Below are 13333 nucleotides of genomic sequence, written 5' to 3' on the forward strand. Positions count from 1 at the left end.
TGAATTGTTCAATAACGCCTGTGGGTAGCCAAACACACTAAAATTTTCTTATAAAACTGCTGTTGCTGATTCTTCAGCAGCTGCCACTGGGACTTGGTCAGTCATGAAAAGATTTGCCAGGCTATGTTGTCAGAATTTACCAGACTGTCAAAGCTGAGCTTTTGAATGCTGCCATGGATAAAGAGGTATGATTTGCACCTTTTTCTTCAGAGATGCTTGATAGAATTGATGAAAGGATAAAGTTAATTCAGGGGATTAGCCAAATATTTTAACTCTCCATGTCAGTGTGTAATATAAACTTCCCTTCCAGTTCAGGTTCCTTTTATAGGAAACAGAATAAACAATCCCAGCAAGTAACAAGTAAATAAAATTTCAGAAAGCAGTGACAGGGAGGATCAAAAAAAGAAGGGAGCCCTCTCAGAACCAGTGATATTCTAGAAAAGCAGGCTGACTCTAAGCCCCATCACACATTGTCCCCCTCCCCGACCTTGCCATTCCAACAAAACTTTCCCTTTATGTAAGTCTTCACTTCCTTCTGTGGCACCTGATGACTTCAAACACTTACATTCAGAGAATCATTCAAAAAGGCTCCAACTGGCAATGGGATCGCCTTCCTCCTTTTCGATGGATTCCTCTGCATCTATCCAGTCATACATATGTGCTTCCTCCTATCCAAAATCAAATGCTGTCTTAGGGGTTATAGAATCTCTTCCCCTTATCAAATAAGGAAAGGGTTTTATTCAAGAATCTTTCTGGTGACAAAGAAAGAAGGGGCCTAGAGACCTGTCCTAGACCTTTCTTTTCTAAGCCTTCACATCAAAATCCCATAATTCGCAATACTGTATCTACAGTTACTTCACATTCCTCCTCTCAGTTTTCTAGTAACTCTGGATTTAAAAGATACTAATCCAATTTCAGTTAACAAAGATCTCAGATGCTTTTTTACTTTTTTCTGTCTGATTTATATTTTCAATTCTCTGTTCTGCCCTTTCGGTTGTCAGTAGCTCCTAAGTGTGATTACAAGGTGCCTGGCTCAGCAATAGCCCACTGCAGCTTTCAGGGTATTCAGATTTTTCCATATTTAGATGACTGACTTATTTTTGCAAGTTCTTTTACAAGATGTCAATAATCTGTGGCTTGGGTAGAAAACTTTTTTCTCCAGCAAGGATTTTAGGTGAACATAGAGAAATCTTCTCTCATTCTGCCTCACAGGATAGTGTTTCAGGGATGTGTCCTGGATGCATCCCTCATGATGGCTTTTCTTCTGAAGACGAAGTGGAATTTTACAAGGAACAGTTTCTAATATTTTCCAGCCACACTATGGAATCTACTGGCTAATGTCTCCATATTCAAGATTTCATAACCTCTACAGTTCTCATGATTCATTCTGCCAGACTTCATATAATGAAAATTCAGTGGTTCTTTAAGTCGGTTTGGACCCAACACCAGCGTCCCTATCATTTCATTCCCAGTGTTGGGGTTTGTGAAAAGGAAGTTGCTATGGTGGACAAATCAGTCGTCTTTTAGACCAGGTCTTAGTTTTTCCTTTTCGGCCCCTATTCAGTTTGTAACCACAGATGGTTCAAACTTTGCTTGGGGGTCTGTATGCATGGAGATTGAAGTTCTGAGTATGTGGAATAAGCAGGACCAATAAAAACACATTTAAGTCAAAGAAATGATGACATTCAGAACAGAGTGTTGAAGAAAGTCTGCTCCAGGACTCTCTGCATAAAGGCCTGGAAGACAGATGGCTTTTCATTCTCATTGATGAGAATGTTCCTGTATGCCTTTCTTATGATAGCCAGTATTGTTCTCAAGATTCAAAAGGACTCTTCAAAGATGATAGGGGTAAGTCCCTTTTGACCAAGGTAGCAGTGGTTCTCCCGTTTCAAACTGGTCAAGGACAATTGCCACAAGCTTCCTCACTGGATGGACTTAGTCACACAGGACAAGGGTTCTGATATATTCAACTCACATCCAGAATTTTAATATATTTTAGGCACCTGTTTTCTGAGGATGTACAGCAGGTATTAAAGGAGACTAATACATTTGCTTCTTGAAAACTATATTTTGGTAAATGGAAAAGATTTTCTAGTTGATGCCAAAGCAAGAACCATAATCATTTTAAAGTAGTTGTGTGAGTTGTCCTCTGATCTTTCTTACTGTATCAAGATTCATCTTTCAGCCATCTCTGCTTATCTGCCCATGGAATCCCCGTTCATGCACACTTTCTTCCCTGCCTTAATTGAAACACTTTTTGAAAGGGGCATTACATAGCTGCCCATTTAGAAGATAGGTGGCTCCTCCTTGGTATCTAATCTCTTAACTCGCAAAGCGTATACCTATTCCTTTTCAGCCTGCTCCTGAGGCTAAATTGAAGTTCTTATCTTGGAAAACAGTGTTACTCATTGCTCTGACTTCTGCAAAAAGTGTATGCGAGTTCAATTTGAATCACTATATCAGCTTTTGTCTCATATTTCACAAATAAAGGATTACTTTGAGAACAGATCCTTCCTTTATACTTAGTGGTTTCAGAGTTTATTTTAAACCAGACTGTTTCTCTCCCTGTTTCCTATCTAGAACCAAAAAAATAGGAAGAAAGAATTCTGCACTCGCTGTCTGTCCATAGGTAACTCGGATACTTCATTGAGAGGATAAAAACTGTCACGAATTCTAATAAACTGTTTGAACCTTTTATTTAGCAGCTTCACAGGAAATAGAGTATCAAAGATGGCAATTTCTAAATGGATGTGTTACGCTTCCCAGTAGTGTGAACATTGGCCGTAGGTGACGGTCACTGTTGATGTGACACACCCACTCCATATATAGAATGACAAGGGGGGGGGGGTTGTTGCCTGCTTCACCATAACAAGACACTTCCAGGCAAGATCAGAGCTCACTCTTCCAGGGCTTTTGGGATACTTCTTTGGCTTTTTGGAAAGGAGTGGACTCTAGAAGAATACATGAGGCAGCAACTTTGTCATGTATGCACACCTTTTCCAAGCACTGCGTACTAGATTCTTTCTCTAGGTCTAGAGTAAGCTTTGCTAGGATTATTCTCCAGGGGGTCCTGGATTATTCTCCTCCTGACTTCCTTTCATTCTAATCCCTGGTGTTTGATCGATATATCTTAAACTGCTGCAGTACTGATCTAATGATTACCATACTTAATGTGATGGGACAGTTATGCAAGTAACTTACCTTAATAGTAGACATTTGAATAGATGACTGTTGCAGTAGGAACTCCTTCCCCCTTCTTTTTGTCAGAATTTGGGTTTTTGTCATTTTTTTTTTCCTGCTGACACGTACCTATCTGGCATGGCTCTATGCTTCCTTGTTCGGAGGCAAGAAAGTTCTGAAATTATGGGACCATAACCACTGAAGTTATACTGCTCTTTTCAAGCTGTATAGTTAGAGCATGTGGAAGATGTCCTAAAGTTTTGGAAGTTGGCTGACCTTCCAATGCTTAGGCTACTGCAACAGTGATCAGTTTGAACATCTGTTATGGTAAACAGCTGTAAATCACCACACCCAGTGACTGCAGTGTCTTGTGTACAGAGAGACACAAAATCATAAAATATCAGGATTTGCAGGCAGAAACGAGAGCAATGTGAAATAAAGATACCCAGATAGCTCCAATAGTAGTAGGAGCAACAGGTCTTATAAAAACGAATGTACAATCATATTTAGACGTTACCAATACATGTAACCCCATACAAATTGCAGGAGGAGTCAGTACTGAGAACATTGCAGGTGCTGCGAACAGCACTTCTGGCTGCCTTCAAAGACTGAAACAGTACTAATTTCATTAACTTTGTTTGCACTTTGACTTAGGAATGGGGTCCATTCCCGTCACGGTATTAGAAACCCAAAAGAAATTAAAAGAGAAAGCCTGTACTTTTCTAATCATGTTTTCAGCCATTGTCACCAAAAAGTATGTCAGTCTTGTGAGGGTGGGGGAATGTAGCTGCAGTTTCATGTGACAGTCATTTCATCTGCAAGAGTAATGATAATTTACAGGTGAAGGAGAGACTGATACAGTGTTATGTGCATTTGGATTGTTTAGAGAAGACAGGGAAATAGAGGAGAGGAAGGAGTGGGATCTGTATAGTGGAAGATGATAAAGATGGAGATGTTGGTCTCAAAGATGGAGGGTAGAGTCTAGGGACTTCTGATAGCAAACTACAGTATGTGTATATGCAAGAAAGACAATTTGGGATTTAATGACACACTCCAAAGCAGAACTGAAGTGTATGCAATGAGGCAAGCTGATCTAGGGAACTGGAAGGTGTCCACCTCCAGGATGAGGTCAGCAAATGATAGAAACTGGATTCAGGCAAATGTTCGAATAACTCCATGTCTCAGAACTTTTATTAATCAATGTAAAGTGATTAAAATGGGTAGATGTAGTAGATTCATCAGGCAGGAGTGACAGTATCAAGACCACCTTAGAAGAGAAGGGAAAAGGTCTACATAATAGGGTTATGGGAGGGATGGCAGCCTTCTGCGAAGCTTAAGGAAAAGAAACTGAGAGTCATAGGACCCAACATCAGTAGAGAAACTCTTAGAGCACATCTTAGGAGTGAGACACTGATAGGTTTTTGCATAAGAAGAAAAAGGAACTGTAAAATGAGGTACATGGCATTATGGTTGAAAGTGGTGTAAAGACAACTGTCAGGGAAAATATGAGGTCAGAAGTGAGGGGCAAAGATAAATATATATATAAAAATACACACACACACACACACACACACACACACACACACACACACACACACACACACACACACACACACACACACACACATTAGAAAGCAGGCATTTAAGCTTTTTTCCCAGTTTAAGGCAGACCTGCAGATGGAAATGGCTAAGTGTACAAAAGATGGATGTAAAAATTGCAGGGTATGTATCCCGTAATGCAGAGAAAATTGTGTTAAGGAGAAAAAAGAAAGACTGAAGAAACAGAGGAGAATAGAAGATGATGTACTGAAGAAGGGTCACTGATTTCCTTGAGGATAAGGTATACAGGAATGGAGAACACTCTGAGGGAGAGATTTATTTAATTATAGATCAGTAAGCCTAGTCTCTGCCCAGAAAAGGTCCTGGAGAGCATTTCTGGTGGAATTCTGAATGCAGATGGAGTATATGCACTGTGACTTGGATCACAGAGCAGACATCTTATCAGTCTGGTCTGATGCATTTCTTTAGTTGCATCGCCATCAAAGCTGGTCAGAGTTGATCAAATTAGTGTACTGTCTGTTTAACAGGAAGTCATTGAAAAAAATAGTTTGGGAATTAGTTCTATATATGTGAGGCACACAGGGAATTGTTTAGCATGCCCTATGAAGGGAAGTAGCTGTTTTTAGGATGGCTGCCTTATGGTTTAACATATTTTTCTCTGACATTGCATTGGTGAATAATAGCCTCTTTACTGTTAAAATTAAGACTGGATGGATCACTAGCACTGAAGAAGCCAGCTTCCACTGTATCTTTCTGTGACTTGAAAGAAGCCATTTGTAGCTAATGGTGTTCAAATTGCAGTAGTGTAGAGGTATGCTGTTATAGTCAGGAGATGAGCTGGGTATTGGAGCACGTACTGCATGGACAGAGGAGGAAAAGAGCTGAATATTAGTTGCTGCGAGGTTGAATCCTACTCTGTAGCATTAGAGAATGCACACTCAAATGCTGACAAATGCAGGGATGTAGTTAGCAGAAATGCATATTTCTCACTACTCTATAAAAGCTGGTGGCACAATCTCACGTACAGTTGTATGTTCTTTTCTGTTGGCTGAGAGAATGTCAGGCTGATATTTCACAAAGGTATGTAGAGATACAAGATGAGCAGGAGAATTTGAGGGGATGTAGTATAAGGTATGCCTAAGAGGTTAAATTCTTGAGTAGAGAAAAAGTAAGAGTTTCTGTGGACATTTTGTAATTTTGGAGAGGGGAAGGTGTGGTCATGAGTGAAATGTTAGTGTGCCATCAGCATGTATTGCCTCACACAAAGTGTAGTGCGGTTAAAGAGCTTGTTTTCAGAAGGAGAATGGCAGTGTAAGGTAACCTGCTGCGGGTGTGAAATGTGGAAAGGAACAGCTGAAAGGAGCTAACTGTTACATCTGTGTAAAACTAAATAAAAATGTTCCACTGTCTGTTTTTTCCTATATTCTTAAATTCTAGTATATAATGAACCAGACCATTTTCTTATTAAACAACTGAAATGAAGTGAGTGTGGAAAATTAATGAACATGTTGAGATCATTGTGCCACGTGCAGAGGTATGGCCGTGTTGGGAGTGATATTGTACATATACTCTTACTATGAGTAATAACTTTACTTAGCATTGCAGATGTTGAAGAAACTGTTGTGATGGCAGTGGTGGGAGACTTTTTGTGTGAGATGTTCCTTTGATGCAGCAGTTATATCCTTGCTTTCCGCACTATGATTCCAGTTAACAATGACAAGATCACTCTGGCAGTGTGCTGAATGCCATATGGGAATTTACTGTCTCCGGAGCTGTTGGGCTTCATAGAAGCACTGCTAAGGAAGTTGATTTTGATAACCTGGATGTAATGTTGTACCTAAAGATGAGTACAATGCCTCTTTGACATTCAACAGTAGATCCTTCTTGAGTAGTTGATATATTGTTCGATTTCTGTCACAAGCTCTAAGCCTCTGTTTTGTAAGGCACTCCCTCTTTCCATAAACATCTAATAACAAACCCACAAAAAGGCACCTTCATTGCTAAAGACATAACTTAAGATTTCAAACTGTAGTTTAACACATTGTTTTTCTTCATGTGCATTGCTTTTGTACAGGTTTGGTAACACACCTGCTTTTTCTGGCCCTTCTAGCTATGGCGTGCTGCTCTGGGAGCTGCTGACAGGGGAGGTCCCTTATAAAGGTATCGATGGACTCGCTGTTGCATATGGAGTGGCTGTCAACAAGCTCACTCTTCCAATTCCATCAACTTGTCCCGAGTCATTTGCACAGCTGATGTCAGGTAAATATCACCTCCTATGACTTTTGTGCTGGTCTTCCTGGCATGTTTGCTAGTTACAGTCACCTTCATGTTTTTTTTGTTTCTGTCTTAGACTGTGGCAGGTTTCTGACCAAAATACTAAGGTGGCATTTACTTTAGTAAGTGCCTGTGGTGGTTGCGAAATGTATGAACACAAGATATGTGCAGGAATAAATTGTTCTCATAGTGAGTTTCTGTAGCAGTAATGTCAGTAGAGTAGCCCTTTACACTCACCTAACATCACGAAACATAAACTTGTGTTTGGAGAGGGTAGAGGATATGTGGGCATTGCTATAACAAATGTAGTCACCAATCCATGAATTTCTTTTCTATTTGAACTTGTAATAAAACTCCCTGCGCTACCTATGGAGCAGGACATGAACATGTCCCTTGCATATTCATTAGCTTACTGCCACGGCTAATAATACCTTGTTCTTGTGTACCTTCAATTATATTACTGATTACAAATTTCACAGATACTTTTGATGAGATAGTCACAGGTGGAAAAGATCACTCCATTTATCAGTACGATAACTTGATTTATTGTTACTGTGTAGTTGGACCTGAACTTTGAGAATCACTACCCTCACACCTGAAAGAGATAACCTCCTTTCTATCATTTCATTGTTATGTAAAATGATACCTGCAAAGCAAATCCAATTCAGATGCCCTCCCACTGGCTTTGAAACATGGAAACATAATTTCACTACTTGCCAATGTTTGATACACCACTATTCAATAAAGGCCGTCTATAACACAACTACTCCCTAACTACCTGTACCTTAATTCTTCTCACTCTCAATTCCTCTGTCTTCCTTACTCCCGTGTGTGTGTGAGATGTAAAAACTGAGTAATATATGTACTGTAAAAGCTTGCCTAAGAATTTATGTAACAGTGTTACTTATGTTTACAGTTTTACATATTCTTTTACAGATGGCATGGTATATTATGTATGTATTGCCTTTGTACCTCTAGGCAAACACTGAAATTGATCCATAGCAATCCTTGCTCTCCCTTGATGTACATTTTCAAATAAATAAATGGACATGATCATCACTGTCAGTTTCTTACAGTATTAACAAAGGGTACCCAACCATGAAAGTAAAATGAGTTGTCTGGCCCTGGATCAGTCCTGTAAGCCCTGTCTGGAAGGAACCTTGCAAACGCTGTCACTGACCACTGAGGTCTGATCCTTTGAGTGGTTCCCCTAGAGTTTTATTAGAGCTGGCACAAGTAGTGTGGTGCTGGGCTTTTTGAGCAGCCATTCCTACTATGGAGAACTAACTTCCCACTGACCTGCACTGGTATGTAACTTTTTTCCATAGCAGTGCAGGTGGTTATCTCTCTCTTCCCCATAATACCTCTGAACATTTGTCATCTACCCCAGTAAAAATTCTTTGAAGTTTGCTTGGGTACTTATCCAACGCTTTCAAGTAAACTACTTGAATCCTCTTTTGATATGCAGAAGCTACAAAGCAAACTTACACATGTTGATAGCTGGTGCTCTGAAAACTGGCTAAAACTAAATGTTAAAAAATGCAGTATTCTTGCATTTAGTAAACAAACCCTTCACACAACTTATAGTGTAGAAAACACCAAATAAAGACGTGAGAGACCTTGGAATTTGGATAGATAATTCCCTGTACTTGGACAATCATCTTGCAAGATTAGTCAAGAAATCCTTCTGTCTGGCACAATTGATTGCAAAGGATATTTCCTGTAGGTCAAGAGAAGTTCTAACCCCATCACTGATCAAGCCTGTCATAGAGTATTGTGCCCCCTTTGGGATTTAGGTTGCTAAACTTAAAAAAAAATACTTTCATGTAACATCTGTTAGCTATGTGTATACTTTGCATCTGCTATTAAAATGATCTTCCGTTTTAGAGCTTGCAACATTCATTTTTTTAAGTAGCAAATCAGATGTTTTGTAAGCTTGAATATAAATGTCATTCCTTTATTAATCATTCTAATTGTATCTATTCTATACACTCATTATGTCATAGTAAACACTTCGTGCACAGGAGGTTTTGCTGGTTTTTTTCATCTCATTTTGCTTAGCTTTTTTGTCATATTGTATTAAAATGTCAGTATTGTCATATGTGGTGCATTTTTGGATTTACTAAAAGATATCAAAAGTGAGCAGTGCCTGTCTACTGCGCATGTTTTATTTGTAATAGTAATCTTGGGAACCCTTTATTTCAATAGTAGTACAGCTCTCTGGACTATAGGTAGGAAGATTTTTACTTTTACCATGCTGTTTTAACAACACAGTTCACCTTAAAATTGTATGTTGTGGTATGTCTTTCCCTAGGTACACTAAGTCTTTACTTTATTCTTCTGTAGACTGCTTTCCTAATGGATAACTTTATCAGGTTTGGTTCCATACCTCTCAACTGTACCGAATTTCTCTGTTTTTACTGGTTTTGAGGTTCAAAAATGGGGTGCCACGATTCCCGAGTGGCACCCCTTAATTTCCCAGCTTTGCTTCTTTTTTAATTCTTTTCCGTCTGATGTCATCACATGCAGAGACATGCGCAATGATGTCAGGTCTGTGAACAGCCTGTCGTAATTGGCTGAGGGCTCCACTGTACGTAGTGTGCATGTGAGCAATATCAAACTGCAAGAATTAGCGGTTCTTTTCACGACCGTATTTAAGCTGCAAGGATGAACTGTACTCAAGCCGGGAACATTTTCAATGCTGCAAGAGCTTAGTGATTATTTTCATCCACGACCATATTTCAGCTACAAGGATCCAGGTACAGACAAGAGAGCATGTGTTTTTTGTGTGTGTGTGTGTGTGTGTGTGTGTGTGTGTGTGTGTGTGTGTGTGTGTGTGTGTGTGTGTGTGTGTGTGTGTGTGTGTGTAAATGCCCCAGTTAAATATACCTGGTGGCTAGAGTTACACAGGCTCAAACCCTGTACCTTGGGTACTAGTAGCAAGGGCCTGAATTCCCTACTCCACCACCACTTGTGAAAATTGTCCAGATTTTTGCCTCATATTTTTGTTCTATTCCTCATAAAAACTGTGGTTTTGTGGGTTTTTGTGGCAAATCAGTGAGGATTGAATTCACTAAATAATGGCAGGCATTTGAATTTTAGATTTCATATTCTTCAAAAAATACATAGTAACACAAAACCTTTTAATTTAGCATTTTTCTAAGGTTACAAGATCAGTATTTGAAATTTCTCCCTATTTTTGAGGCTGTATTGCCCCATTATTGGCTTTGTCCAGGTTTTTTGTGCTAAGAGGTTGAGAGCTATGGATGGGGTTAAGGGTTCTCCTTTGTAAGAAATGGAGAGAAGAGGAGTTAGACATTTGAGCAACACAAATGGACAAAGTTTCTCTGTTTTGTCCTTACTGATTATAAGATTATGATGCAAGACATTTTCTAAAATATTATTTCCCTTAATGCATGGTAATGGTTACTAAGTTGGTTGACTATGAAAGATGTCCACTGCTCAGCAGTAGACTACACTGAGCTGCAGTTAATGGGTAGGTAGTCCAGTTATACAAACCTTTGGTTCAGTACTAAGATACTAAAAGACATGCAGCTGTGCAGTCATGGTGTAGTTAGCAGAGGTGCATAAAGCTGTACAGTTTACCACCTGGAATTTGCACTGAAATATTCAGTTTATTTTGTGCAGCTTACATAAGGCTTCAATTAGCCTCCTCATAGCAGGTCTTTAGCACTCACACATGCACCCGCTGGGGAAGAAATATTCTTAACAGTCTGTTAAGGGACTGTACAGTATTCATTCCTGTGTATGAAAGGGAGTTTGACCCAATAATTAGAAGTTGTGTATATGAAAGGTAGCTAGTTTGTTATCTTCTTAATTCTAATGTCTGTAAAAACAGACAAATGTTAGATTCTGTTATGTTGTTCTTGGAAGTGAGGGAAGAAGGTAAACTTAAATGGTGACAAAAGTAATCATTACCTAAAAACACCAAACTTTAAATGTTACATTAGAGTTTCGCACTTCCTAGACATAGTGCAAGCTTGATTCTTTGTATTCTCCAAACAGTGTTTGTAAGACAGTCAGCATTTCACATTTCACTTGATTTGTTTTATGATTCTACGATTATATATCTCTCACACACACACTCATTATGCACAACTGTTATCTAAATACATCGGTGCATTACCTAAAGATGGGTTTTTAGGGTTTTATGGTAAGACAAAAGTAAATTGCAAAGGCATTTGCTCATATGTATCAAAGGTTTTAACCTTATGAAAGAAGTCTGCCATAAAATGAAGCAGCTATTTTAGTGACTAATTCTGCTGCTTTTTCTCATGCCTTCTGTTATGTGCTTTGTTTGTTCAGGCTTGAAATGTACGTTTATCTTTAACCCACTGAGAACTGAATTGACTGCATATATTAGGGGTATATTTTCCCCCATTATTGGCTTTGTCCAGGCTTTTTGTGCTAAAAGGTTGAGAGCTGTTGTGAGAACGCCATTTAAGTTTGTCTTCCTATCTTTCAGGAAGTGCATGGTGGTAACGCAACATTTTATTCTAGCAGCTTTCCAAGATTATACAAGCAATGTTTAAAATGTGTCCCTGGTTTTTGGGCATTTGTCCCCTCCAATAAATTTTGGCTTTTTCCAGATTTCATGTGCTACAAAGTTGAAAGATACAGTTGAGTGTCGAGTGGATTTTAAAAGGAGCTGAAAGCTTCAGGGGAAGAGAAGTTTAGTGCTGCTTATGCCAAGTATGCTTGCGTTGTTAGTAGTATAACAGGTAGAATACTTGCTTTTGATACAGAAGGCTGTGGGTTCTACTCCCACAGTATGTAGATACATTGCTGATACTGTACTGTGTTGTATTTTTAAAGGGGGGTGGATGCTGCGTCAGTTTGCCATCCATTCCTATTGCAATATTACTAGCTTATCATTTTTTAATTGTAACATAGGCAATTTATTCCCCAAGGGCAACAGGCACTTTATTTGTAGATGAAACAATGAAATATAAAGTTGTTTGCTAGCAGCAACCTCTTCATTATATACAGATCTCTTTAATTTGGAATTATTTAGATGACGTTTACTTCTGCAGAGATTGTGCATATTTACTGATACTGGTGGATTGCAGAAGTTTGAGTAGACTTTTGTAGGTTTCATAGGTAGGTACTAGGCTATTGGACCTAGGGCCTATATAAGCCTAGCCAGACGGTACCCTGGCTTTTGCCACCCAAGAAAAGTATTTTCCTGTGCCCCTGTCAAGCAGAGCCACAGAAATGATCCCCGGGGTGAATTTCCCATCTCCCATCCAATCATCAAGATTTTTCTTGGAGTGCTAATGAGGAGCTTTGTTTGATATAGATAGGTAGTTTGTAACAGAGTATGGGAAGTCTCTGGGACAGGAATCTATCCCTCCAGCATGTTCTATTTATTGTGGTGACAAGGTTTAGGTCCCTAGAGTGTGTAGCTCGGAGGGATTGGGATTTCTTTAAGTGGAGCATGTCCAACAGCTCTGGGTTTGACATAGCTTTGTATGTTAGGCAGAGATCACCTCTGAGTAGGAGATATGTGACAGAGTAAAGCTGGAGTTTTTTGAGACAGTCTGCATAGGGCATCTGTTTGAGGCCGGTAATCCTCTTTGTGAGGTATTTCTGCGGCCTTTCCAGTTGTTGTAGATGTCTTGTGAGGTACATACCAAAAGGGGCATTGTACTCTATAATGAGTGATGAGTAGAGGGGAACAATGACCTCTTTTTTTCCTGGATGAGAAACCTTTTGTGATGGTGTGCCACGTAGAAGGATTTCCTGACTACTGTGGCAATGTGATTATCAAAGGAGAGACTACTGTCCACCTGTGCCCCAAGGTTTCTTATCACAGTTTCAGTGTTAAGTAGACTATCGCCTATGTGGTAGTTTATGGGTATAGAGTTTTTACCAAAAGGGATGACAATGCACTTTTTGGCATTGAGCTTGAGGCCATAGCTTTGACACCAGGCATCCATCTCAGTGAGGCCCTTTTGTAGGATGTCCACATCGTTAGAAGTTTTGATTATGTAGTCATCTGTGAACTTTGTTAGTCAAAGACCTTCTGTGTTAGCCTGTACTTCAGAGAAGTAGATACCAAACAGGAGAGGACCCAGGACTGAACCCTGTGGTACTCCACTTGTCACTGGTCTGAAGCTGGATTTAGAGTCTGCTACTTTCACAGTGTGGGTTCTGTCATTGAGCCAGTTGGCAACCCATCTTGTGACATAGGGATTTATACCTAGTTTAGTGAGATGTCCTTCAAGAATGCAACTGCAGTCATAACATGTGGGTTGTCCTGCCTCAGGCAGCCCTCGGTCGGCCGGATTCCAAAGTC

At 39.6% G+C, this 13333-nt stretch overlaps 1 protein-coding gene across 1 annotated transcript in view; it reads left to right on the top strand.

Moving 5' to 3' along the window:
- LOC122793690 (mitogen-activated protein kinase kinase kinase 10-like) overlaps window positions 1-13333 on the top strand; it is a 1334525-nt gene that overhangs the window by 768004 nt on the left and 553188 nt on the right. The window contains exon 3 of the mRNA XM_044061910.1: window positions 6851-6999. Coding sequence (XP_043917845.1) covers window positions 6851-6999 — 149 coding nt within the window. The remainder of the gene's footprint in view (window positions 1-6850; window positions 7000-13333) is intronic.

The sequence above is a fragment of the Protopterus annectens genome, chromosome 2.part0 (genome assembly GCF_019279795.1).
Source record: "Protopterus annectens isolate FY-2018-M chromosome 2.part0, PAN1.0, whole genome shotgun sequence".
Taxonomy (NCBI): domain Eukaryota; kingdom Metazoa; phylum Chordata; order Ceratodontiformes; family Protopteridae; genus Protopterus; species Protopterus annectens.